Source organism: Nipponia nippon, unplaced genomic scaffold (genome assembly GCF_047370975.1).
Source record: "Nipponia nippon isolate SJK-2023a ecotype South Korea unplaced genomic scaffold, ASM4737097v1 scaffold_4, whole genome shotgun sequence".
In the NCBI taxonomy this organism is placed as follows: Eukaryota; Metazoa; Chordata; class Aves; order Pelecaniformes; family Threskiornithidae; genus Nipponia; species Nipponia nippon.
In genome coordinates this window covers 19,605,377-19,629,426 of record NW_028262358.1, presented here as the reverse complement: position 1 = coordinate 19,629,426, position 24,050 = coordinate 19,605,377, and the positions used below count along the sequence as shown (strand labels likewise).

General features: G+C 43.3%; 2 protein-coding genes and 1 long non-coding RNA gene across 8 annotated transcripts in view; 1 reads left to right on the top strand and 2 right to left on the bottom strand.

Moving 5' to 3' along the window:
* The window catches only part of LIN9 (lin-9 DREAM MuvB core complex component), a 39,561-nt gene extending 37,133 nt beyond the window's left edge, over nucleotides 1-2,428 (bottom strand). For 2 of the 6 annotated variants that reach the window (XM_087776563.1, XM_087776564.1), the window contains exon 1: nucleotides 2,350-2,428. In XM_087776563.1, the coding sequence (XP_087632689.1) occupies nucleotides 2,350-2,428 (79 nt within the window). Of the gene's footprint in view, nucleotides 1-736; nucleotides 756-1,809; nucleotides 1,828-2,349 lie in introns of those variants that run through there. The other 4 variants (XM_087776565.1, XM_087776570.1, XM_087776566.1 and 1 more) reach the window with 3 other exon arrangements.
* Nucleotides 2,429-2,518: 90 nt separating this feature from the next.
* Nucleotides 2,519-7,300, top strand: LOC148053180 (uncharacterized). Its single transcript, XR_015708742.1, has 3 exons — nucleotides 2,519-2,653; nucleotides 4,249-4,715; nucleotides 7,178-7,300. It is a non-coding gene; the product is annotated as an uncharacterized LOC148053180 (long non-coding RNA).
* Nucleotides 7,301-7,989: 689 nt separating this feature from the next.
* The window catches only part of PARP1 (poly(ADP-ribose) polymerase 1), a 34,920-nt gene continuing 18,859 nt past the window's right edge, over nucleotides 7,990-24,050 (bottom strand). Inside the window, exons 11-23 of the mRNA XM_087776892.1 lie at nucleotides 23,524-23,592; nucleotides 22,628-22,760; nucleotides 20,961-21,156; nucleotides 19,535-19,663; nucleotides 15,476-15,559; nucleotides 14,533-14,655; nucleotides 13,974-14,102; nucleotides 13,127-13,225; nucleotides 12,427-12,579; nucleotides 12,004-12,131; nucleotides 11,556-11,617; nucleotides 10,346-10,460; nucleotides 7,990-8,830 (exon numbers count right to left, since the gene is read on the bottom strand). Coding sequence (XP_087633018.1) covers nucleotides 8,749-8,830; nucleotides 10,346-10,460; nucleotides 11,556-11,617; nucleotides 12,004-12,131; nucleotides 12,427-12,579; nucleotides 13,127-13,225; nucleotides 13,974-14,102; nucleotides 14,533-14,655; nucleotides 15,476-15,559; nucleotides 19,535-19,663; nucleotides 20,961-21,156; nucleotides 22,628-22,760; nucleotides 23,524-23,592 — 1,502 coding nt within the window. The 3' untranslated portion in view covers nucleotides 7,990-8,748. The remainder of the gene's footprint in view (nucleotides 8,831-10,345; nucleotides 10,461-11,555; nucleotides 11,618-12,003; nucleotides 12,132-12,426; nucleotides 12,580-13,126; nucleotides 13,226-13,973; nucleotides 14,103-14,532; nucleotides 14,656-15,475; nucleotides 15,560-19,534; nucleotides 19,664-20,960; nucleotides 21,157-22,627; nucleotides 22,761-23,523; nucleotides 23,593-24,050) is intronic.

The window sequence follows — 24,050 nt, the reverse complement described above, 5'->3', positions numbered from 1 at the left end:
TGCAAAATTTCAGTTTTCTTGTCGCTGAGTATGCTGTGTTTACTTATAATTTTACTTCTGTGAAAACTCAGTTATGGTCTACTACTTTACTATAAACTATGCTGGAGAAAATTCACGGGGATGATACATATATCTCAAAGCCTATTAGTCATGAACTACTCTAACTTTTTTAGGAACTTATTTTTACACCACTATGGAAGATTCCAAAAACAGTTTTGCGATGCTTACTGTTATTATGCCTTACAAATTAAGTTGCGGGCTGAAAGCTGCATGAAGTCAGTGTTAAATCGGTCAGGACTAAGTTTACACCTTCATTTTAAGTATAGGACTGGAAATGAAAGAACTACATGTGGCGATAGTTACAGTGTAATTTGAAAACATCCCGTTCACCAAAATTAGAAAGAATAGGAACGGAAGCGCAAGACACACACTCTTTGAAACTTTCACATTCCTAGCAGCTCACCAACACTACAGAAAACACGAAACTCCTTATTTGATGAAAGTACAAAACATCCCCTACTTGCACCAAACTTAGGTAAATACAATCCTTAGGGACAAGGTCAGCACAGCAGAAGCCTGTTACCTTCAGAAATACACGTGCTGTGTGTCTGCTTCACCTGCCAAGCAGATACCATAACAATGACACTGCTGGCAAGGGTCTGCGGTATAACACAATCCTAAGCGAAACTGAGTCACACGCTCTATTCTAGTATCTGTTACAGGTGAAGCAACAGACCTGTCAAATCTTCCCGATGCCGCTGCAGGCAATATAAAGGTGGCAGAGACGAAAAATGTATTTTTCATACTTTATGTTAACTTCTTGAAACACACGGTACCTTCCCTGGAAGATGGGTAAGGCAAAAGGAGGAACAGCAATTTAAACACTGTGCATTCTAGTGAATAGGGAAAGTTGATTCAATAAGCAATAAAATGCTGCTAATTATTAATTATGGTTGTCTCAGTTGGTCCATGACTTGTATTAATCAGACTGTAATGCGGTACAGCGTACGTGACTGAGCTGTACCAAATTGAGAGTGTCAGTTCTATCCTTAATTTACGATTATCCTTCATAAATCTGTTTGGTTAACACAACGGCACTGGCCACGTAGGCATATTAACCTATGTTTCTCCTGACAGTTGTTGGAGTTGTAACAAAGACCCACACAGAGTAGTCAGAAGCAAGATTTTGACTCTGCCTCACCTCTCTCTGAGAATCTTCTGATACAGAAATAGTTGGCATGTTCATAAACTTGCATGGTGATGCGCAAAACAGCATCACCAAAAATGTAAGTCTACCCTGTTGTGTGCGCATTTATCAAAACTACTAAATGCCCTAGTTTTAGCTTGGGATGTATTTACAGTTTGTAAGAAGACATCTCAAGATAGCGTGTAGACACATTTTACGTTGAATAATTTCCTCTTCTGTAACAGTCAGGTACGTTGTGTGTGAATCCATATACACAGCAACACCTGTATCTTTTTCATCTATACCTAAGGTTTTATTTAATCCTTGTGTGCACTGAAAATGACATCTACACAAACCCTATATAGATGTATAGGTCTGTATGTATACAAGCATATATTTTCATACTGTCTTCCTATACAACTAGCTTTCATCTACTGACACACAATACAGGGTCTTTGAGCTCTTCCCTCTGCATTTATCAGTGCCCCCTAGATGCAATGTGCATGCCCTAACCCCCCCAGTCCTTCAGAGGTGCTCGCACTGTACGCAGCACATGCTGCCAACACACAAGCCCTCCTTCCCCCCTAGGACGACAGAAGGGACGGGAGCACTGGGCTACTCACCCCTTCCCCGGGCCAGGAGGCTCCTTCCCCCGCACTGCCCTCACCCCCACAGGCAGGGCAGGCTGTCAGGCGTGCCCCGCACACTCACGCCCTCCCCTCCCCGCCCGGCTCCCGGTTCCCGCGCCCCCGCCCCGCACCCCGCCCGCCCGGCAGGTGACGCCCGGCCGGCCCCGACGCCTCACCCGGGCGGGGCGGGGGGCCCAGCCCCGGCACCCCCGAGGGCAACGGGGGTCGCACCTTCGGGAGGGCGCTCCTCGCCCGCTGCCCTCCCCGCGCCACCGGCTAGGCCGGGGCCTCGGCCGAGGGGGGCGGCGGCGGCGGGGCGACGGCGGGGCGGGGGGGGTGGGGGGGGGCCGGGCCGGCCCGGTTGCCAGGGAGGAGGCTCGGGCTCCGGCCCCGCACAGCGCCCGCGACGAGAGGGAGGGAGGCGGGCCGGCGGCGGGGCGCGGCGCGGGTGTCCCGCTGGGGGAAGGGAGGCGGGGGCGAGGGGGCGGCGGTGCCGGGAGGGCGGCGGCGGCGGGGGCACGGGTCGCTACTCACTCTCGTCAGGCAGCTGATCGAGCTCCGCCATCTTGAACGAGCCGCGCCGCTTTTTCAAAGGCTGCCTGGCGCGGTGCATTCTGGGGGAGGAGACGGGGCCTTGCGCGAGGCGGCGCTGCCGCGCGAGGACGGGGGCGCGTGCGCGGAGGGGGGCGGGTAACGGGCGTTCGCCGCCCTGAGGAGCCGGCGGCGGCGGGCGGGCGGCTCACCTCGGGCTGCCGGGGCGTCTGTGGGGAACAGAGGGGCTTTGCCCCGATCCGCTTCGGTGCGAGGGAGGAGGGGGACGGCGCCTGTGACGGAGACCGTACGCTACCCCCGCGGGCCTCCGGGACCCTGGCTGGATGAGGGGGACTGGGGGAGTGGCGGTTCGGGGGTGGTAGACTGTCGCTTGGTCCAGAGGGTCACCCCAACATAGCCGTGCTACCTTACTGTCTTTAAACAATCCCTATATTACATCCATCTTCCTTCATTAAATAATTTTTTTGCTAAACTGTACTTCTTTTCCTTGTCTCCGCTTTTCCCTGTTAGCCGTCCCATGATTGCAAAGGTTGAGGCTTCAGGAGGAGTAAGCGATAAGAATATAACACCCAGTATAATCAGCCCTGGCCCTGTAGTCATGGCCTACGGGGCACTCCTCTTGAAGAGCCGGCTGAAAGGCTCACCCAGTCCAAGGCCTGAAGGTCAAGGTCTCGCTTGTCCTCGCCCCGGGGGAGGGAGAGAGGCACCAGGCCACTGGCAGCGCCGGGCTGTTGCCTAACTCCCTCCTTGTCTTGGTCTGCCCTCTAATGCAGTCCCTAGCCATCCCAGCTGAAAGCTTTCTGCAAGCAGCACAGACTGTTTCTTTGTGTAGTCCCCCCTTAGGTCCCTGCACCACAGTGAATTTTAAAGCTTCTGCATCAAAAAAAAAATCTAAGCATGGAGGGATTATCATAAACCACAAGCAGCTTAAATGCTTATGGACCAGACTCTTTACCTGTGCTGGGCTTTGACAACAGTACCTACTGCTACTTATACCAACCAAAATTCCTTATTTTTAATATATGAAAATGCAAATTGATGTTCCAAATAAATTAACAATATATCTTAGTCAAGACTAAGTCAGTGTCACATCTTAAATGTCTTGCCAACAGCACCATGGTGTAATGCAAAATGGACGCCATGCCTGTTTGTTTGCACTTCTTTAAAAGCATCTAGGTGAAACAAAGGATTCTGCAAAACACAGAAAATGTGTATCGTGGGACATGGAATGGGAGTTTTTAATTTGTGTTCTTAATTTGCTAATGAACTCTGATGACTAGGCACTCTAGCAGGTTGAGAGGGGCGGGATATAGGTCATGTTCTTAAATAATTAAAAAAAATAATAAGAATCAATACTGCCCTTGTGCTTAGGAGGAAAAAAAAGTGAGTTTCTAAAAGAAGAAACAAACTGAGTAAAATCCTTCAGAAATTCCCTCAGGGCTTTTCGATGTACATTGTAGCAGAGTCTTAAAAAAAAAAAAAAAAATCAGACGAAAAGCCAAAGCCTAGCATGCATTTCCACCCCCTTTTCCAGGTCATTTTGAAAGGCTGCTAGAACAGCCTGCCTTCCCCTTAGCCCCCAAAGGGCCCAAGGCGCTTCAGCGAGAGCTTTCCCTACTGCACAGCACAAAACAAAGCAACTACAGCAGGCAGATGCAAACCAGCGTAGGCATAACTAAGTAAACTAACAACAAAAAGCAACAAAATAGTCATCTGTGCAATTTCAAAAGGCAAAAACCACACAACGTTAAACCCTGCACAATTTTCCCTGTAAATAAAACACCTCCAGCACCCAAAAGGCCTAACGTGGACCAGACCTCCCAGGCTCAGGTAAGCAATAACATGCTAACGACACTAATACTTCTTCTGTCTTTCACCTAGGCTCCCCCTGTTCCGAGGGTTGAATGTTAATGCTCAACTAAGAGTGGCGACACAGACTTCCACAGCTGACAGGAGACGGTGATCACCAGCGCGATCTTTTACTGCTGCCTTTTGTGAACCTTGTCATCGGGTCTCGCTGTGCTGAGAGCGGCGGTTGCCCAGCACCACCCTGATGCTCGAGCTTCCACCGAGGCAAGGGATTTTCAGGGGAGGGAAGAAAAAAGTTTTCTACAACACAATCACATTTTGCAACAGTCCCCAGAGCCTGAATTTCTAGAAGGGAAATGAAAGAGGAAAAAAGAAACGAAAAACCCCAATGCCTTTCAGGGCTTCTTTGTACATTGTGATAAAACTAGAAAACAGATGAAAAAGCTAAGAGAGATTTCTCCCCACCCCCAACACCTCCTGCTGATCATCTTAAAAATGACCAGGTCAGAAGGCAGAATTCAGGTTCCAACAGCATGATGGTGCGTACTCCCTCATTTAATTCCCGCAGCTGCATTTGGAAAATATTTAGCAGAAGCTATTACCATGCACTGTGCTGAAAGGGTAACAATCAACACTGTATTATGAGGAGTCCTGCTATAAAAGGCCTTTTACATCTTGGCCTTTTATGAATGCTGCAGTATCTCTATATTCTGGGTTTTCATTTCTCCTGTGCGTGCTGTTTCCAAGTCACACAAACGCAACCCTGTCTGACAAGGCCATAGCCAGCGCCATTTGACAGCATGCAGACAAATACACAATGTTTTCGGTGCGTCCTTTTAACCATTCTGGCAAATTTGCGGTTTGCACTTGGGTGACATGGAAATGACACAAGTATTCTGACAGACAGGCACAGTGACCGGGAACACCTGCGCTCCTTGCTAACAGCTTGCCATTAGGTACTGCTGACTCACCTGCCTTGCACAGGTGGGGGGAGATCTTTAAACTGGCTGCGCTCATGCCATTTGCTTTCCCAGAGGGTCACGTTAGGCAACTGCTCTTAATGGTGCGAGCCGAAACGCTGCAGAAAGCGCTTCCGCGCTCCCGTTTCTCCTTAATTACTGCAGATGATATTAAGACATGGGTTACACTACCTACTACTCAACGCATACAGAGTCTTGTCAGCACAGTGCAGGTAGCGCTACGTCCCAGGGACGGGAGGCGGCGAGGGTGTCGTTGTCTCGCCTCCCCCAGGCAGGCACTGGTAGTAGGAAGAAAAGCACAGACGGCTGGCAGAGGAGCGTGCTCTCCAGTCACTGAAGCGTGTTCTTGTGAAGTCTGAGTCCTGCTGCATTAATCACATTATGAAATTAGAATTTGTAATGAGGGGGTGGGGGAAGCTGTAGTTCCCCCTTCAGCTGTTGGGAAGCCATTCCTTCTTCTCTCCTTCAGACTGCACTTGCGTATCTCACCATCTGTGAAAGTGACCCATAATGCCCACTGGCTCACGTTGCTACCTTCACACTGGAACAAATGAAAACCAGCAAGTCATCTTGACTGGGATCTACGTTTGCATTTTTTCTCATAGGTGCCACCGCATCTCCAAAATGATCACTTCTGGAGAAGCAGCCTGGCATGTATTTGAAAGTAAAAGGACACACAAGCCTGTACTCCATAACAGTGGAAACTTTTTTTTATGGGCATAACAGGAGTGAGAGTAAAATGGACTAAGTTAGGGGCCTCACCACATATATAAAAGCAATTTAAGCAAAATACTAAGTGGTATATAAACTGGCCACAAAAACACTTTAGCAGAAAATTATGTCCCCACAACTCATAGAGGGAGGTCTGGAACAGTCTTCCAGAAAGCAAGCTTAAGCAAAGACCTCAGTAGTTATAAACACTGCAGGACTCATTTAAAAACATGAGTACAACTCTTTATGGTATTGAGAAAGTTTGATGTGCCCAGAGGTCTTTTTCACATATAAATTGTTTGTTGTTTCCCCCCCTCTCCCCCCCCTTTCCTCTGATTAGAAACAGAAGGGGTGGGGGATTTCCTTAAAGGCTGCACCAACTGATTTAGATTGTTTTATGGCTGAAGTATGGGGTTGGGTGATCTGTGCTGTACTTTTTTCTCAGCCGCTTCTTTCCTGCATGAACTTGGGCAAGTCACAAACAATTTACACCGATCGCCAATCAGTAAGCCGAGGCTGGCTTCCTTCAGTTTACCCAATTCATATAAACTGCATGGACTATCTTAACATTTGCGAGCCATTGTACAACAGAGCCTCCAGCCACGCTGAATAAAGATAAAATGGTTAAATATTTATACACTGCTGCTTTTTGTAGTTTAACATTTAGATCAGGAGTCATTCCTCAACATCCCCCCTCAGCAGAGGATGTCATGGGACCTAATGTCTTGACAACTCGTTCCTTTCAAGTAGTTTTGACAGAAATGGGACTACCTATTCATCCATACTCCACAAGTAACGCCTTCAGTGGTTGTCGCTGTGCCGCTCTTCTCAGCCTGGCCCCAGGGAGAGGCTGGCTGTGCGCTGGGTCACAGCGGCACCAGCGCCCGCGTTCAGGAGAAGCGGGTCCGCTTCGCGGTCGGACAAGCTGGCAGCAGAAGCAGCACCCTGAATTCACGTTGGATTCCACTGCAGAAAGTCCTCTCCCACTGTATCTTTTACTGCTGTATTTGTGAGGTCAGAGACAGCTTGGGATATACTTGCTTGCGCTGCAATTATAACTCAGCACTACGGACACATTGTAAAACACTCCTTGCACTACATTGCGCTTACAGCCATACCTTCAGGCAGGACAAGAGGTCTTAGAGCAAAAGGGAACTCCGAGCCACCTCTGGCACAGGTGACAGAGGGAACGTCGAAAGCATTGACCTCTAATTCCTGGTCCCAAACTGAACTGTAAGCTCTTTTTTTTGGGTGGGGGGTGGAATTCTACCTCACAAGTAAACCAAACCATTTCTCACGTTCTCTTTCAGAGACTGACAAGATCATACTTATGTCTTAAATGACTGACCCAAAGTTTCTGTTGGAAGTGAAACAATGATTAGCCACAAATTAAGCTACTGAAGAACCAGAAGACCAAGGCCACTCTCTTCACTTCCTCTCAAATCCATGAGCACCAACCTCAACTGATTCTCTTGTGTTCAACTGTCATACGACTTACCCAGTCCTTCCACATTTCCTTCTCTGCCCAGCAGCAGCTGCTCTGTTTTCCATCTACCACTCTTCATCCTCCTCCATGGGTCCTGGAAACAGCTGCACCATAAGCAACCACTCTGACTTGGAGCTCCTCTTTCAAAAGGCACCGGGGCATCACAACGATTTAGGAAATGGATCTGTTTTTTCCATGCAAGTTACCAAAGAGTGAAGCTGCAACCGTCAGAATGAGCTCAAACTGTCCCTTCTTGGGAAGGGAACTGTCATAGTGGAAGAGATACCGAATGCACTGCCCATGCAGAGCTGTCCCTGGGGATTAGCCAACTTGCCCTAATAGCCAAGGGAAATCAGTAATTTTTGAAGAGAGAGAACTGATGTTGCACTATCGTAAAGTACTCCCATATTGCTCAATGACTTACTGAACGTGAATTGGTTTAAGAGAAATAACAAACATCACTGAATATGGAAATTGTTAGTTTATATTGAGGTTTCAAGACAGGGAATTCAAGACTACCCACAGAGCGGCAATATATCTCACTCCAGGTCATAATGAGTGAAGCTTGAGCCCAAACTCAACTTACGGCTTTGTTCGGACTTGAGTCTACAACAACCAACTTACATCACATTGAAGTTAGATATTTAAAGGAGGTTTATTGGGGCTAATACTGAATTCAAACAGCCACAAGTTCATTTTCTGTGTTTACCACACCAACTGTTGACAGATGAAGTCTCAGTGGAAAGTCCAAATTTTCATTTCGCCATGACTTTCTGAAACATGACTACAGATTGCAATATTTGGCATTTGATCTTCAGAGAAAAGATATCATGTTTAAGAACATTCTACCAAATACATTTAAATCATGACTCAAAACCAAAACAATTTGGAAGTTTTGAAACATAAAGCTGTTAGTATGAAATTAGCTTTTATTTTTTACCTCAAAATAAATGCATATTTATCATTTATTCAAATGAAAACTGAAAAAGGGGTGTCTTAAACAAAAGGGAACCTTAACAGAGCAAATATCACAAACATCCTCAAGTTCTTTCTCCTGCTATTGCCCAGCTCTGTTTGGCTAAAAACACAAGCTTGATTTTTATTTTTTTTTTTTTTTTTGTCAGTTTGGTCAATTAAAAGAAACACTTGAAAAGCCCCAAAATTAGAAGTGGTATAAAACAAAACCAGGTACTCGTTCTCATCAGAATTCAGGTCCATGTGTTGCCACACATTTATATAAAACTTCCACTACGTGTTGTACTAAATAGGATTTAGTAACCTGTTCTGCAGTTTAGCTCTTGATATCTTGGTAAGAGAAGTCAATGCATAAGCATGTCAGAAGTCAACGCTATAGTGTAACTACAGTATAACTCTAACAGGGCTTCTAAATACTATTCACCAGAGTGATGTCTTATAGTTGAATTTCAGTTTCAGCAGGTACTTCAGATTTACCTGAGCAACATCATACACAATATATCTGGGAAGAACGTTAAGGAATAATTACAGTTGTTGATATTAATAACACAGAAAAACCTCAAAACACAGTCAAACTTCACCTTTGAACTTAAGTCACCATACAGATGCCTGTGTGGTTAAGCAGTTCTAACAGCTCGAACAGCAAATCTTTAAATTTGACTTTTCTTTGAATCTGAAAATGTTTTACACAATAGTTAAAAACAAGCAACTAACAGTCATATGGAGAATTAACGGTGGTGCAGCAGAAATCCTGAGCAACAGGCGGGTGAACTGACTTGGATGGGGGGCTGTAGGTCTTGAAGATTATTTTTTGTCAGCCAGAGCCATAACACACAACATCTCTCTCACTATCTAAACAGTGCAGCAACGTAGCCTAGATGAGATCTGCAGTTACAGACCTGGCATCTACAATTATAATTATAGCTCTATTTCTACCTTCCAGCAGAAAGTCATTAGTGTCGTCTTAATTTCCCACTAAAAAACCCAAACTGAATCACAGAAAAGAGCTCTACAATGGTTAGCAGTGCTTGCACATTCTATGACCACACCATTTTATTTTTTCAGAAGACAGTCGCAGCTCACCTATTTGCTTCTCAATGCTTTAGGCCTCAAACTTACCTCTAATCCCAATTTTAGATGAAAGCATCCCCATTAAACACAGTGTAAAACAAAATGAATGTACATCAGGTTACCTCAATTAGCTATTAACTGTATTATATTTTATCATCTGACCAAGACAGATGCTATATTTAAGAAAACTCAAGATAAAAACAGTGTTGCCATGAGTTCTGTTGCCAAGACTGCTTGTAAGAGGAAAACAGCTTACCAAGAGAAAAGACCATTTCTACACGAGCCACAGGTTGTATTAATGGGTTACTTGCTTCACCGGCAGCGAAGAGATTGATCTGGGACCTTAGACATCACTTATTCTTATGATCTCCTATGAACGCTGAGCACACATTCATTTAGGGGCACTTCTGCCTAGAAAGAGGCTTAATGACTACATCTGAGGTTTAACCTCAATACTTGCAAAGGGTCTGGGGAACACAAGAGAAGCTGTGTGAGGAGAGACTCCATCGAGCCACAGAGCTGGCTCCCCCACCTCCTCCTGGCCAAGCTGGCCAGCCACAGCACCACAAGGAAGAAACCAGACTGGAGTGATGCAAAACAACCACAGGCTGCATTCCCCTTCCCTTGTCCTGGCACGTCTCTGGGCAAGGCATTACTGGGCAGTGTTGCCTGGCCACTCCAATGCCTTCAGGTATTGAGTCCTGCCAGGGCAACAGCTATTTGCTACATGTATCGTTTCCTTTTTTGCAGAATGACAATTTAAGTGAGACAACTGTAAAATCATCTCCCTTGGAGAAGAGACTCTAAGTTGTCTGCGAGTACTCCAAAGCAGATCCAAAAGAAACAAAACACAGTGCGCCAAAACTCCTGACTGACATTAGCGAGGTCCCGCTAAACTCGGTAACACTCAAACACAGCGTGCAGCTGTCATAATAGCAAAGGATACTCATTATACAGAAGACAGGTATCATTAATTCCTGTTGAGATCCCATTCCCTAAGGGAACCTCTACACCACCAAGGGTGGTAGTGGCTGTGGGATCAGGTGCAGTTTTGCCCAAGCCTAGAAAGGGAAAACACATTAGTTACAAATCTAGAAGGCAAATACAGACTTTGCACATAAAGAAAATGACTGAGCCAGCCAAATATTACTTCACATATATTTTCAAATGCTGACCAAGTGCAAAAGTATCTTAAGAAGAACACAAAGGGTACAGACTGTTTATTCAATTCAGCATCACCATACTAATGGTAGTCATACTCTGCTACATTAAAAGTGAGAACTTTAGACTTTTGGCTGTTAATTGTCTAATGTGTATGATCAAAGCTAAAACAGACCAGACTTATAGCTCTCATATCCTAGGTCCATTAACGAAAACATGCATGTTGCAGCATTTTCAGAAAAGTGTTAACAAACCAATTCTTATTCTCTTTAAACTCTTCAATACAAATCTGATTTGACATCCATAAGTGAGTAGTATGTATTGAAAAAGATGCTAAAATCACATTTTATTTTATTTTAGGTGACCGATTTCTTAAGCCTCTCGAATCGTTTAAGAAAAGCCACTCATTAGTGAATGCTACTGTTCTCTGCTCTCCCATCTCAGTACAGAAGACAGCTCTCTAATTCAAGCAAAAGAAATGGTAATCATGGCTAGGTCTTTTCTCTCATCTCCTTTTTCAGTGCAATATACTGATACTTTTTGCAGGTAGAAATGTGATGAGAACAGCTGTTCCATCTGAACTTTTATTCTTAGCTTTTCCCTTCTCTCCAAGCTTCTAAAGCACTTTGAAGACTAAACAATTATTCTTCTGATCTATCAAACATCTCATCTTCTAAAATACATAGCATTGTTATGATGAAAGCGAGTAAGAAGTTGGAAAACGCACCTTACATTTTCTCTTGTGTAATATCAAATGAAAGTTTCCTCCTGAACTTCAGGCAACACATTAACTGCAGTCTTAAGCTTCCAAGCGCACTAACTCCCATTTCAAAACACCACATACACATGTACATATGCAACTATAAGGCAACATCATGCAAACTCTTAAAGGAAGTACAGCTATGAAATAACTATAGATCTCTACGCTAAGCGGAGCGCCACAACATGAGTTTGCCATCAATAACAGATCACCAATGACAACTACTAATGCTTACCTTTCACACTGTGTTTTCCCTTGGGCAATTTTGTTATGTGGGAAGCATTCTTTAGCTCATACCTGGACAGCACAAAGAACACACAATAGCATTTTACATTCATCTTAAACTATCTTGGTGAAAAATCACTTTTTCTTCAGGCTTCGCTCTATGGTGAGTTAATATAAAGTTCATTTGGAATCTACTCTTCTGGAGCTCAACAGCCTTCCTTCTTTGTCTCAGTTACTAGTTTCAGTGATATTGGCATTTAGTACAAGATTCTAGAACTGCAACACTGATTTTTTTGCCCCACCAAATAGCTCTCATTTTAAGAAAAAAAAAAAAATTTTTTCTAAAGAAATACAAACTGCTCTTTCTTCACACTGAAGAGAAGGCTTGCAATTTTAGCATCACCTTCGACCATGATATATTAAACACGTTCGGCAAATACTCTTCCTAAGTTACTTACATATTTCCAAGGGCAACTTCTCCCAGTAGTATTAAGCCTATGGGATCAGCTTGAGATGTGTGACAGTAGTTGGCACTCTTGGATACCATGTCTGCAAAATAGATGCCCTTCCCAAACATGTAGCCGGTCTGCAAGCAGCAAAAGAAAAAAAAAAAAAAAAAAAAAAAAGAAAAAAGACTGGGACAATAATACAAAGGCAGCATTGAATCCACCTGGCTGGGCTCCCAGGAGAGCAAAGCTGCCACTCAAGCTCTTGTGGACACCAGTCAGCAACCAACTCTGGACACACAACGTTGTCTGCATGCTGAGAGACAACAGCGAGCCCTCCCCACACAGACATTCTCCTATTTAGGTTGTCTCTGACTGCGGCCATCTCTGGACACAGGGATGGAGGCAGCCAGAGAAGCTATCTGTTCAACGTACCACAGGAGCTTCAGGGGGAGCTATCCGGAGACCCTGCGAGAGGATACCAGCGAAGTTGGTGGTGCGGGAACCGTGCCACAGCAGCTGGCGATTATGAAGCTGCTTAAATGGCTTGTAACGCTGACTCTCTCCTTCACGCTCAATCCTGAAGATCTTCAATGCAATAAAGGATAGGAGAAAAAGAACAACCAAGCAAATAAACCATTACCTTCATGCAACTAATCAGATGAAAAAAAGTCATCCAGTCTGGAATATACACTAATCTGCTTAGGAAAATTGATCTGGATGGTTTTTAGTATTTGCAGTTTGCTATGTCATGCGAGCAAAAAGGAGGCAGCATTGATCACACAGTACTTGTTATTGATTACTTCTCCACCTTCCCTTCTGCGTTTTCATGAGACCATAGTTTTCTGAAAAATCATTCAATGAACTAAGGCTCAATTTTAGAAGATGACTACTCCTTCACCTCCTTTTTGAGGCCAATTAAATTAAAATAAAAACACCCCCCCAAAGATACCTCAGTAAGCTTAGACTCATCTCTGCCTACACTTTTGCTATTCTATTAAATAGCAGTTGGTCTATCAAACCATCCTTTCAACAAAGGAAAGTAGATAAGCTATGCAAAAATAAAAGGAAACTGCAAACAAGTTAACTTGGAGTCCATCTTCACAAACTTAAACCCCAGTATTGCCCAGCTTACATCCACGACTTTGAGATCATATGCGTTGTGAGTAGCAGCGTGAGTATTTTTCACATATTGTTTAATAATCTTGGCTTCTTCTGAATCTTTGTCAACCACCTGCAAAGAGGCAAACAAGAGAAGGTTCTTTAGCATACAAATTAGCAGGCTTCTTATAACATGATGACATCCACCCTAGGCTTACAACTCCCCAGTTTAAGCCTCCTTTATCATTTAGGTGGAAATTTATTCCCAGCTAGAGAAGATGTACAGGTATACAGACTGCACTCAGTCACAGAACATCTGAGATGGAAATTGAGACGACTTCCACCTCCCTTGCTCGAATAAGGGTCAGCTGGAGGAGTTTACCAAGGGCTGAGTCCAGTCAGGCTTTCAACACCTCCAAGAATGGAGCCTCCACAGCCTCTCTGAGCAACCTTTTCCAGTGTTTGACCGCCCTCACAGTAGAGAGACAAACAAAAAACCCCAAACCAAACATCATCCGTAACAAAAGCTTTTTCTTTTGTTTAAATATAATGTCCTGTATTTCAATTTGTACCCCTTTCCTCTTGTCACTGGGTACCACTGAAAACAGTCTGCCTGTGTCTTCTTTACTCCCTTCCCCCTCAGGTATTTATAGACATTGATAAGATATCCCCTGAGCCTTCCTATCTGCCCATTAAAAAGCCCCAGCTCTCTCAGCATCTCCTCATACCACAAATGTTCCAGTCCCTTAACCATCTCAAGTGACCCTTGATTGAAGTAATCTTTTTAACAGTCACAGCTGTCCACTTACAGTTTAGGCAATTTGTTATACTCCAAACTAACAGGACATCAGCTTGTATTCACATTCACTCATTTCCTTTACCTTAATATCAGTTCGAAGTTTTTCATAGTTAATGTCAATTGGGTCTTTATCTCCATCTTCATTTCCACCTCTGAGAAGGCTGTAAGCAACCTCAATATCAAGCAAGTTGTCCAACATCTGCACTTTAGCCTGAAGGATTTAAAGAGGTTATTTACTTGTGCCTTTGACATGTTCAGAGTAACTCTGGAATATCCCAAATCATAAAAGTGTACGTGAATCACTGGCCACACACCGCTATCTAACAACACAACAACATTGCCTTTTTTTTTTTTTAATATATATACTTAAACATACTAAAATATACACACACATATATATACAGACCGTAATATATAACATATATATCTTCTAATACCTTATATATATGTATATAATTATTTGTGTATGTATACACACATATATGCAACAAACAAACAAAAAGATATTCTGAAGAAAAACAAGCTTAACCTCATGAAAGCATGAGCTTAAAGTAAGGCTTAAAACCTCATAAATTGTCTGTGTTAAGATGTCTGATATCAAGTGTGTTGTCTGCAAACAACATACTGTTTCCAGGCAATACCTGAATGTATTCCAAGTTATTTAGGAGAGGTGGTTTCTTCATCCCAAAGTCATGAGGAATCAGAGTATAGAAGCGGTTGGAAAGGTCCAAGATCTGGGATTCTGAACCACTGTCAGAAACTGCCTAGACAAGACAACAAGCATCAAAGAAAATTACTGAGTAAGATTAAGTCTCCATAGCAATAGACACACACAAGATACTTGAGGACTAATACAAAGAAGCAGCAATACAAATAGTTTTAATGCTGAAACTCTCACAGGACTAAAAAGGGCAATTCTGTTTAATTGTTTTGCATGTAGCAAGTCACAGTACTTGCACAGAAATACAGAATTTCTGGTATGAGAAAAATCTAATGGGGATTATGTTTCTGGAAGGCAAAATAAAGGCCTCTGGATATGGAAGGGGTACATGTCCTTGGCAAGTGTTCTGGTCCTCTGTAACAACCGAAGTAAAACTTCCCATATCTATGCTTTGTCAGGGAGCCTGTGACAAAAAAAATGGGGTATACTGGTACACTTTTGCAAGCTGTTCAGGCAACACTATGTAGTGATTCTTGGAATGGTCCAGATCATGATGTGTAAATGCAGTAATGTCATCAAGCCAGACCCTTTCCTGTGTCAACTTAACCTTTATTCTCATGCTCAAACAGACTTCTCTGGGATGGAAACACCAGCTCGCTACTAGATCAAGACACCCGCTTCATTTGCTCAACTGCCATTTACATCTGGCTCAGCCTGAAGTTTGTGCTACAAAACCATGAAAGATACAAGTACTGCCCAAACTGGTACAACAGCAAGGAGAACTAGTTACCCGTGGAAGGCATATCCCTCTTCTCCAGTGAGAAAGCACAGATCTTTATACACACAGCTCAGCATCCACGCCACTCCGAGCCCAGAACAACTTCTGAATTCCCCTCTTGCTCCAACATCTCTTTCATGCTCACCTGCTGAACCTCATTAAGGATGGAGTATGCACTCTGGATCTGTCGCTTGCTCAGTTTTCCCAACGGCATCTTCTGCAGGTCAATCTGATGAAGATTTAAACGATTAAAACAGGATTTCACTATGCTGAAACCATTGCACCATTCCCTCTCTGGTTTCTACGGAACAAATCTCTCCATCCTGGTAGGACCGACCACACGAAGAATGGAAACATTTCAGACTTGGTTTTAATCTCTATGGCTCGAGGAACGATGTCAGGACAGCGCAAGCTACTAAGACATCCTATAAACAATGGAATACTGCAATAGGAAACCAAGCATGCATGCTAGGGCAACATGAAAATAGGGTACTAAGTGTCTGGCTGGAAGTTTAATATTGACCTGGTGTCAGATGGATTCCTCAACCACTTCAGTAACCATACATTTCAGGCTGGCAAAGAAGCAAACTGAATGAAATAATGCTTGTTCATAAAGTCATTTGTGTCTCTAGGTACAACTTTACTCTACAATTATCAAGGATCAAATGCAAAGAGGTTATAAGATGCTTTGTATTCATTAATGAAAAACAAACCTCCCCAAAAAAGCAACTGAGTTAAAAGTGATGTCTTGGTTGCCTGCATTTATCCACTGATTTAATTTATATGTTGCTTTTGTTGTGCATTGATGGATCTTGGGAGAGTTTTGGATTTGCATTAAATCCTTGCATTGTTAAGGACCATCTGAATGCAAAAACGTTTGACAAAAATCAAGTCTAATGGAGTCTTTTACAAAGATCATAGAATCATTGTTTGGAAAAGACCTCTGAGATCATCGAGTCCAACCGTTAACCTAACTGCCAGGTCCACTTCTAAACTATGTCCCTAAGCACCACATCCACATGTCTTTTGAATACTTCCAGGGACTGCAATTGCACCACTTCCCTGGACAGGCTGTTCCAATGCCTAACCACTCTCTCTGTGAAGAAGTTTTTCCTAATATCTAATCTAAACCTTCCCTGGCACAACTTGAGGCCATTTCTTCTCGTCCTGTTGCTTGCTGCCTGCGAAGAGACCAACCCCCACCTTGCTACAGCCTCCTTTCAGGTAGCTGTAGAGAGCAATAACGTCTCCCCTCAGCCTCCTCTTCTTCAGGCTAAACAACCCCAGCTCCCTCAGCCGCTCCTCCTAAAACTTGTGCTCTAGGCCCTTCACCAGCTTCGTTGCCCTTCTCTGGACACGCTCCAGCACCTCAACGTCCTGTCTGCAGTGAGGGGCCCAAAACTGAACACAGCACTCGAGGTGCAGCCTCACCAGTGCCGAGTACAGGGGCACTATCACCTCCCTGGTCCTGCTGGCCACACTATTCCTGATACAAGCCAGGATGCCATTGGCCCTCTTGGCCACCTGGGCACACTGCTGGCTCATGTTCAGCTGGCTGTCAACCAGCACCCCCAGGTCCTTTTCTGCCAAGCAGCATTCCAGCCACTAAGATCATACATACACCCTCTGGACCGTTGACAGTACTCACTGCACACCCTGCAGGTGAAAGTAGCTTTTACTTAACTTGATGGGTTTATGATTCAGCTCAAGGACAGAAGATCCTATGAAACCAGGTATATCATGTACCATCTGGATAAGTTCTACATTATTTATTTGTTATGGAGCTAGGAAACCCAGCTTTATGCAAACCTTCTCTGCAAGCTGAACTCAGAAGGCTCTTCCAAGCTACAGACGAGTGTGAAAGCCCTAAAGTGATTTTGTATGGAGATTTGCACCCTGTACTGGGCCTTAGGAGAATTTTCAGCTTTAGCTACAGCTAAGCATACATAAAGCCAGATACTAAGAAAAGCAAAGATAGACTGCAAGAGAAAAGACAGGCTTCAAAACTGATCATGTCCTGGGGACACGAGAGTCACAAAGCCAAGATTAATAACCTAATGAAAAAGAACTTGCAAGAGATTTGTGGCTCCCAAACTTTCGGGGCCAATACTTTCTTGTTGAGTACCATCCATCTGTATTATCTAATTATTAGCAAAAAATCACGAAGGACATGTAAAACGGGCCATTTAACTTGGATGTGCAGAATAGCTGCAGATACCTATACTAACCCGAAGTTATATAAACCTATAAACTAACACACATAAGCACTAACACATGAACACTAACACCTATAAACTAACACATCCCCCAACGATGTGATTGAGTAATGTATCTCTTACAGAGCCCACCTACAGCCAAAGGGCTGGAGTTTGTGTCTCCTATGAGTCATGGGAGGTGAAGAGAGCCCTGCAGAGCTAATATAAAGCGAAACTGTATCCAAAGCTTTATCATTAGATGCATCAAAAGAGCACAGCAGCCAAGGGGCTGGGTCTAAAACAACAGCACTGCAATTACTGCCAGATGCACTGAGGGCAACATGAAGAATTAGCTCCACATCACAGATGTGTGCACCAAGATTGTCATGAGAGGCAAGGGAGATGTTTGCCTTCCACCCAGGCAAGAGAGGACAGCAGCAGAGTAGACTCAGCCCTCTAACTAGCCTTTTCATGTAAGGCAATGACAGAGAACTGTAATAAACCCCTGTATGCTTGGTGAGGTAAAACTCTTGAAAGCTAAATTAGAAGCAGGAAGAGAAATACATCAGCTAAATCTATTGTCATGTAATGGAAAGAATAAGAATTTGCTACAGTTTTGGCAGAGCAAGAGTGCCTGGATAGAATTAAATACTTGAGATCAGGCTGATTAAAGGAACCAAGCAGCTGTTTTCAGAGGATGCACAGAAACCTCTAACTAGGAAAAACATTATTTCCTCCAATGGAAAACAGCTGTTCGGCAGCAACAGTAAAGGAAGATAAATCTAATAGGAAGACAGGCCCATCTGGACTCCCAGGTCTCCTATAGATCTGCAGCTGGTGTGAATTAACGTGGTTTCAACAGAGTTCTACAAAACCAGAAAACATCAGATGATGATCAGTTCAGTCTTCAGCCAGTTCCAGTTACAAAGAATTATTAATATTTTAGAAGCCTTTGATGCAAAGAACCACTCAAGATACAGGAGAACACAATAAACCCAAGGTACTGCAAAATATTGGGTAAGGCATCTGAAAGCTTTCAGATAAGCTGTACGAAATGGTGCAAAGCCTGTTCTGAAAAGCAGATACATGGAATACTGATACAGAGAGCAAACAACAGCTGCTTAAATATGAAGTCGTAGAGCAGGATAACTAAGCTGGCTGAAAAAAACTGAAATGTGCTATTTAGACTTAACCCAGTTTGAATGGCTGCCTTAAAACAAACTGCAGGATCTCTGAACACCAGTAAAACCATTTCCATGCAAGGAGAGACAGATGATGCTACCAGACCACTCTCCAAAAGCTTGTTAGAAGCATGGATCAAGAAGTACGGAAGAAAGAAGAATGGATGAAAATAGGGTTATCATTAGAACAAATGAGAAATAAAACAACAACAACAAAAAAATCTAGAGTTTGGCCCTGTTCTGAAGAGGATCTGGACTCTGTCAAGGCACTTCATTAGTGCATGTATGAACTGGCAGCATTTCTTGAGTCTGAGCTGCATGTTCATTTGCCACCTAAATTAGCGGTAGTGCTCCCCCCCCCCCCCCGCAATGTGCTTCACCACTCACAAAACAGAAGTCCTTCCTGCCTCACATCACCAGCAAATTGCCTATTTGTGTTAATATTTTAAGAGCATTCAGCGAACAGTGGTCATGATGCACATGTCACCGGAAAAAAATAGAGAACGATTACTGATTCCAGGACCTGCAGATGAGTTTCTCATAGGCTTGTTAAGTTGTAGACGCCGATACAGACATTCCCCATTGAAGAACAAAGAATGCACCCGTGTTTTAAAAACTGCACGCATCATAACTTAAGTTACTACCTCCAGTGCTTGGCAAATTCGGGTCAGACTCTTGCCCTTATTTTAACACTGAGCTAAAACTCATGCTGACTTCTGGGAAGTTTGATGCACCCTGGATTGCAAAGAACTTGCTTCTGGCTGTATAAGTATGATGTAAAGAGAGAAAGGAGGGTTAAAAGCAAGAAACATGAACTTGTATGGTCACCTCAAATTCCACCATTGCTTTCTTCATGCTCTCCACATCAAAGATCATCTTAATAAGGTCTTGGATTGGCTTAGCAAGTTTTGACTTAGTCCCGGCACCCACTGTCAGTTTCCTGACAGCTTCTTCATCCTGGGAGGTAAAAATAGTATCAGAATTAGCAAAATCACAAAGGATAAAAGTAACAGGCTGGCTGCCATGGTAACAACTCAAAACTAATTTAGTGTATGCATACTATGACTAGCCTGAAGTTCACAGGGAGCGTGGGACATTGCTCTGACATTTTGGAACAAAGAAGGTTTAAAAAACCACCTATTCAGTAATTTGGCAGACATTATTTTAAGAGGCAGCACTATAAAATATAAGTAGAATTAAGGGAATATTAACTCTGTGTGCATCTCTGCTTCACCTCAAGCAACAGTATTAATTACTTTTTCTGCAAGCTTTCTGCTGCATAGAGATCTTGATATGAAAAAATGACTGTTTACTTTGTTGCCTTTATGACAAAATAGAGATGCAATAACTAGTTTCACTAAGCTTTTGTAATAAAAACTGTCATAGATGAGCAGAGGAATCATCCATTAGCCATAATACCATGTAGATGCTCTCATGGATAGAGCATTGCAGCAATAAAGCATCTGCCAGATGCCTCAGAATATCACTGTACATTGCAGTGTAACAGACACGTTGCTGCTGCAATATTCAAATTTCCAGAAATAAAGCTAAGCATCGAGTACTTCGCACTGAAAGATGACATCCAGTAATTTTACCACAGAAAAATGCAACGGCTTGAAAATACATTCTCTGGTATCTTTATAGCTATTAACAGCATTCAACTATTTAATCTGAAAATAGTTTAAGTTATGGGTATGCCTTTAAATAAACACACAAACCCCCACTGGGCAGAAGGAAGAGAATTCTTTAGCGTAGCTGTCTAAATAGCCAAATCTTACTGGCAATGAATAATTTCTCTTTCTCAGCCTGCTCAATACGTGCACTAAGCAGAATACTGCATAGGAGCTGCTTTGCCATTTGGGAGGATTTTGGATGCCGAAGACAGATGAGAAGTATCTATTTTAAATAAAAGAAAATAGTGTTTTCAGACAGGAAGTATGTGAAATGACTGCTGAATTAAGTTCAAATTAACACCCTTGGAATTACAGAGTAGACAGGAACGAGCACTAAAGGGACTTAAAGACTTGACAATGGAAAACTACTTAGTTTCCCGAAGCATCTATTTTAATGCATGACACTCATTGATCTACAGCTCTCTTTCTGTAGCACACAGAAGATGCAATAGTTGCACCTGCACTTCATTCCTCAGGTTTGCTAAGTGTAAGCAGTCCAACAGTGAGCACAGAACAGAACAGCTAGAGGAAAGCAGCTGAGCAATGCTCCTCCACCTGGTACAGGGACGTTGCAGAGTTACCTGCCCATAATCTATTTCCAGCGGGTAGAATTTTTTGGGGTATTTAGTGAAGTTCTTTGAATGCCAAGAATTGCCAGTTTTCTCTTCATACAAATTCAGGAAGTGTTCAACGGCATCTTCTTTTGAGGGCATCTGCTCCAGCTTGTTACTCCCGATTACAGTGCCCACACGACCCCAAGATCTGAACACCCAGTATCTAGAGAAGTAAAACATGAGAAAAGAACAGACATAAGATACTCTGGCTCTAGATCTCAGTCCAAATGAAACCGATCCTGCAACAACCGTGCAATGGCATGCGAATCAGCCATTTGCATGCCATTGATTTTATGGAAGACATTCTCTGTCAGCAACTGCAGGAGAGGAACAGAAAAGCCACCACAGAGCATATGTCCAAGAAGTGGTGTAAAAAACTGCCCAGTGTTAACACACCAGACCTACAGCCCTGAGGATAAATGTGTGCACAGCAGGAACAGAGAGGCTACTGTCTCTTCAGTGTTAACCTTTCACGAATACGACTCTTCAGGCTATTGGGATTGCATATTTGAAAAACAAACACCATGCATCTTTAAGCCTCAAGTCCTAGAGTTCAGATTTTTAGAGAAACCAAAAGTAACTCAAGTATTTGTTTTTATTACTGACATCACCTTGGGTGAGCACCCACATTATTTATAGGGATACGATCAATCAACCTTTCCAATTTGTCAGGCATGAAACACAGGCACGGAGATCCCTCCATGTACTGAATCACAGATCCAGTAACAAAACCCCACATACAAGAGCCAGTAACAAAAGCTTATTATGAACATGGTGAAATGCAATAAACCCAGAGCTGAACCAGGGTTGTTGCTGACAGCCATTAGCTCTTCTAGATTTCTGTGCATCCCACATGTGCTTGGGGGAGCAGTTTCATTTTAAAGAACCCTCTCCATTTCTTTATCTGTGTTCAGTAATGCAACCACTGGACAGCTCTGCCATGCGTCTGATGAGACTGGAAAGCTAAACACACATAATCATCCCCTGACCATTTCAGTGCATTTTATTCAGGACTACATTGTGGTAGAATAGCCAGAATCTGTTTTTGTTTCCCAAGGTTACAGCTCCGCAATTAGAAGACAAGAGTGAGTGGGAGAATATTGGAAAGATTCCCAACATCGCTGACTTTACATGTAGGGTCTTGATGTTAGAACAGAGGAACCTCCACCAAATTCTGCTTCGGTACTTTCAAGGGCAACCATCAGTCATAGAGCACTGTGGCCCTCCTGTTAGCCAATTAACCCAGTCCTAAAGACACCAGTTGTACATGCCTCACTCATCCTAGGATGCAGGAATCAACACTACCACATGCAATTCTGCAAAATTACTCACCTCCCAACTTAGGTTTTGTCAACACCACAAAGAAATGATCCCACACTGAGCATAGATCTCCCCAGGGTGGCTTTTTGTTTGGTTGTTTTGTAGGTTTTGGGTTTTTTTGTGGTTTTGGTGGTGTTTTGCAGTTTTTGTTTGTTTGTTTGTTCGGTTTTGGTTGTTTTTTTTTTAAACAAACATATCTATCTATATCTCCTCACAAAGACATTTTACTCATACTTTGCTTTTGTAGATGCCAAAAATCCAGTATTTATTGGAAAAAAGCGAACAAAAGTATTTCTAGGGAAAACTAAACTCACCTGTTCTCTCTGTCATCCTCTAGCAGCTGCAGTTTATAATAGGAATTTGTTCCTTTCACAATATCTACTAGGCCCAGGGTTGCGCTGAAAATCTTTCCACCTTTTTCAAAGACGTGAGCAGAATCCTCCAAACCTACAGAGAAGAAACATTAGAACACAGAGGAGGTTACCATTTTAGGTGTCCTTCCTACATTTGCGCTCACTCAAATGTTTCACGAAGCAGCACGAATCTTAACAAAAATACCACAAAAACAGTGACCACGTGCTCATTCAAAGCCACTTGAAGCACGTTTTCTTTTTAATAAATTGTGAGAGCACGCACCCGTAGATACGCTGGAGTGAACCTCAATCCTAGCTAGAGAAAAAAAATTGTAACTTTTGAAAAAGGACCATCTAAAATCTAGTATTTAACACTGCATGACTGGGTAGAGGAATTCTCAAGAGACACAGTTCTGCAGGTGTCACATTAGCGAATGGACTGAAAAATCAAATGCTGGCCTTGGATGCAGCATGAATTCTCAGAACAATGTCTGTGCACCGTAGGTTTGCAGAGTAGCATTAGCTGCTCCCCTAAGAGCCTGGGGGCAGATGCTCGTGCCAGACCTGTGGCCTCTGCTGGCTGGGCCTTTATTCACCCCACTGACAGATGCTCCTGAAGCTGAACAAGGCGCACTCCTTAGCTGAAGTGGTCCTTCTGAAAGTTACACTAGAAAAATCCTAGAATATCCAGCTTTGGATGTCAATCAATATCCTTCCTCTGACAGCAAGAAAAACATGGTTTAAAAATTCACATTCCTTTTATGGAACCCTTATCCTTTCACAGAAAAACATTTTGCAAACCATCACACATCCTGAAGACTGTGTGTGGTGCAGGCACAGCCATTGTTATCACTCACCAGAATCAGGATCTACCGCTGCTCCACCTTTAACCGTTAGCTTCATTTTCTTTTCAGACTTGCTAGGTCCTGCAGCAAAAGAGAGTTAATATTTTTTTCTAGGCAGGCAACACAGTCTGACTTGAATCAACATTTAAATTCTCAACTTGTGTAATTATCACCCTAAGGAGACTTCAAATCAGATGCCCGGTAAATGAACATGACTTCAATGGCTTTTTTTTTACCTGGCTTTAGCAGCCAATTCACAGCCCGCACTCAAATGAAAAATAAGATCTCCCCAGATTCTGTCTCCTTCCTTCGGGCCCCAAGGGGTGGGCCATATCATTTTTTCACCTGCACAGCAGATAAAAGTCACATTTGTGGTTGTGTTTAAGTGGGATTTAAAAACTTCAGAGGGCGTGGAGGGTGGTCAGGTCCCCTGGAGATCCTGCTGCTGTGAGATAGTCTGGCAATAACATACCCAATTTGTACGACAGAAACCTACACTTGGAGGACATGCGGAAGAACAAGTTCTGAAGATAGGCGAG